At 37.7% G+C, this 3,504-nt stretch overlaps 1 protein-coding gene across 1 annotated transcript in view; it reads right to left on the reverse strand.

The window, feature by feature from the left end:
* LOC107731359 (interleukin-21-like) overlaps positions 1-2,091 on the reverse strand; it is a 3,416-nt gene extending 1,325 nt beyond the window's left edge. Inside the window, exons 1-5 of the mRNA XM_016542417.1 lie at positions 1,966-2,091; positions 1,814-1,858; positions 418-540; positions 263-301; positions 73-156 (exon numbers count right to left, since the gene is read on the reverse strand). Of these exons, the coding sequence (XP_016397903.1) occupies positions 73-156; positions 263-301; positions 418-540; positions 1,814-1,858; positions 1,966-2,091 (417 nt within the window). The remainder of the gene's footprint in view (positions 1-72; positions 157-262; positions 302-417; positions 541-1,813; positions 1,859-1,965) is intronic.
* Positions 2,092-3,504: the final 1,413 nt, after the last annotated feature.

Consider the following 3,504-nt stretch of genomic DNA (forward strand, 5'->3'; position numbering starts at 1 on the left):
ATATATACATATATATATATATGCAAACACACACACACTATTGAGGGACATTCAGGATTGCTTTGAACTAACCTTTTGCAGAAGAGTTTGAAAATTCTGCACAAACATTCGGCTGTCAACCTTGTTGTACGAGTCACATGACTTGCACTGAGATGTCTGAAACAGAACATTGAACAAGTCAGAACTATGCAACAACATTATTACAATTTATACAAAATACATTTGCAGCAGTTTGCAATTTTTGTTCCTTTGTGTTTCTCACCTGTATCTCTTCAGGTTTGCAACTGGACACACTTTTCACCTGTTAAAATGAAGAACAAATAAATAAATGAGCATTTCTCATTCCTTAGATTTAAAATCATGCATGCATTGACATGCAGTTCACTCTGCCCATAAACATAATAAACACACACTCACAATGACTGATTTGCGAAGCTCATGTGAGATGATCCTCTGTGACCGCTTTAGTTTGGCATCAGCGACTGACAGGTTAAGCACTTGGGACCGAAAACATTCCAGAGCAGATGCAACACAGCAGTCCTGTGTAAAGAAACAAAGCCTACTGTTAACATAAACCCAGCAAACTAAAATATATTACAAGAACATTTTGCCAGTGTTAAGAAAACATTACTTCTGAATGTTCTCTGAACATTACAGTTTCTTAAAAACATTTGTACGAATGTTCCATTTGAGCATTTTGCAAACATTTTTGCTTTTTAAAATCATCCTGAAACAATTTAACTTTGAACAAACATTCTATTGACGTCACTGGAAGAACGCTTGGTCATAACCTTGCCAGAACATTCTGAGAACGTTCCCTGATAGCCATTAATGTCTATATGAGTTTTGTAGTCAGATTGGATTGTTTTTTCGTGCAAACCCTGCATGAAAGGCTCTCGGTTCCCCAGCCACGAGCTCTTTCTCTTCCTGTCTGTTATTGTATGCAGAAATCTATACATCTTGACTCTAAATTTCCCTTGTGCTCAAGCAATTTTCACAGAAACTATGAGGAAACTCTTTCTTTCCACACAGAACAACACAAACCGTTTTCCGTACGTGAGACGAGAGTGTACAGAAACTAACTTTTTCTGTGTCACTAAGCCATTATTGGTTTACACTTTATTATAAGGTGTCCTTGTTACATTGTTATTATACATTTAAGTACTGAGTAATATTAATTAACTACATGTACATACTATATGGTTAGGATTAGGGTTACTTGCATGTAATTATGCATAATTTATTGTTATTATAATAGTAAGCACATGTAACGTGTAACAAGGACACCTTAAAGTGTTACCCAACTATGCGATGTTTGTAATAATAATATGAAAAAAAGACTGCAACTGTGAAATAGGCCAAATCTGTTTTAGCAGCTCTACTCTCACTCCCCGTTCGGCTGTTGTCATATTACTCATCATATTTCTCCTAAATGAAGCATACTTTCTCCTGACTGACTTGCACAAAATGACTTTTAATCTAAAACGAGAGGGTGTTTGCCAAGAAAGGCATGACTAAAAATCGTTATTTCTGTACTGATTGATGGATTCAGCGAAATGTAGATCATTTGTATGGAATCAGCCCACGTTTTTTTTGCAAATCACGTTTGTTTGAAAATCAACTGTGTTGAACTGAAACTTGTTCTGTGAAAGGTGGGCTGTATAATGACAGAAACGTGTTTATATTACAGCAGGCCGAATCACTGAGTCATGCAGAAACCGCTATGAAGCAAGCCTAATTGTGTGGTCATATTAGACCGCCGATGGCATCCAGTGAATACTGAATTTAATGAAGAAGAAAAATCGTTTCTTACCTTCAGATCGTTGATGGTGGGTGAGTTCAAACTTTTGCTGTTGCCCTTTATTTTTTAAAAACAGAAGAAAAAGCAGATTCAAAAATTGGTCAATGTTACGTAAAATGTGTAAAAAAAAAACGCCATCCGTAGATCTTTAAAAGCCAACTTACCATTCCGTGGTTGATCTTGTTGAGTTCATTCATAACTTTACTGAGCGTGAGGATCTTTGGCGACTCCTCTGCCTGCGCTGCGATCCAACAAACCACTGCAAACACTAAACACACAGACGCCTTCATGTTTAAGCTGCAAGTTTTCTTCTGTAACTTCTCTAAAGCTACCTGGATTGATGTCCGTCATACTGTCGACAGGTACACAATCACCTTATATAAGAATCCTTGAGGACGCTGGAAAATCGCTTCTTTGTGGAGATTGGAACACTCAATTTTTACAATGACTAATTAGTTTTTCTTTTCCACTGGCCACTCGTCACAACAGTCAGTTGACGAAGATGTAATCGAGAGGCGCGTGCGCGGGGGTGTACGGATGCTGTGTGTGTGTGTGTGTTTCTGTGTGTGTGTGTGTGTGTGTGTGTGAACCTGACCCAGACTTTCTGCACACTTGGCAGGAAACTACAAAACGCTGTCAGTTCCTCTTCTCATTCTGAATCAGCACCAGAAACATGTGTGTGTGTGACTTAGGTGCGGCATCATCCAGCAAGTGGATATGAAAAGGTGCTTTTTTCTTTGTGGCTTCCCACACAAACCATATTGATTATAGACAAAAACAGGAAGTTTAATGTACTTTTCTTCTAGTGAGATAAGAATAGATCGACCTGGAAATGAAACATTTGCACCCTAAACCTGCAGGGCATTAAATGACATCAGATATATGGCCTTCAGAAAGAGTGCACCTGTGCGTTACCTGCTTGTGGCCAGGGTTATTATTGTTTATTAAAACTAAAACCATTCCATTGAAATCAAATATAAAATTAAAAACTTTAACTTTAGTTAGTTGCCAAGACAACATTTTTCATTTTGATTTAATTTAACTTGATAACTAAAACTAAAACTGAGATGAATACCATTGAACTAGACAAATAAAAAAAATACTAAAAAGTATAATTACAAAATGACTAAAACTAAATTTTAAATGACAACGTAACATATACAAATAAAAACTGATTCGATATATTAATAAAACTACAAAAAAACGAATAAAAATGACAACAACACACAACAAAAGATACTCGAACTAAACTGAAAATGGAAACCAAAAACATAAAAATAAAAACGTTCATCATTTTAATAGAAACTACAATAGTATCTCAGTGATACTAAAAAACACCGCTTGTGGCTTCAGTTCCACAGTGTCACGACACACTTAGAAAGACCCGAACGCTCAGCACGACAGAACAGGAAATGAGATCACATTGGGCATGTGAACGAGCCCCACTGCCGGCTAATCGTAGACCACGCTGAACAGGAAGTGGTGGGCAGAGGTTGGCGGCTGTCATACCCATAGGGGGAAGGCCCTAGTGACCCCCAGACAGGACAGGTTCACGCTGGGGATTCCTCCCTTCACAAAGATCATGGAAGACAATTTGTGCTTTAGGTGAAAATTTCATGATTCAATACTTTCCTGCCAGTCATGTCTAGATCTGAATGATTTCCCTCAACCTGGAAAGCACAATGCGTGCATGGGTTTAAGTG

This window comes from Sinocyclocheilus rhinocerous, unplaced genomic scaffold (genome assembly GCF_001515625.1).
Source record: "Sinocyclocheilus rhinocerous isolate Xijiao unplaced genomic scaffold, SAMN03320098_v1.1 scaffold939, whole genome shotgun sequence".
Lineage (NCBI taxonomy): Eukaryota > Metazoa > Chordata > Actinopteri > Cypriniformes > Cyprinidae > Sinocyclocheilus > Sinocyclocheilus rhinocerous.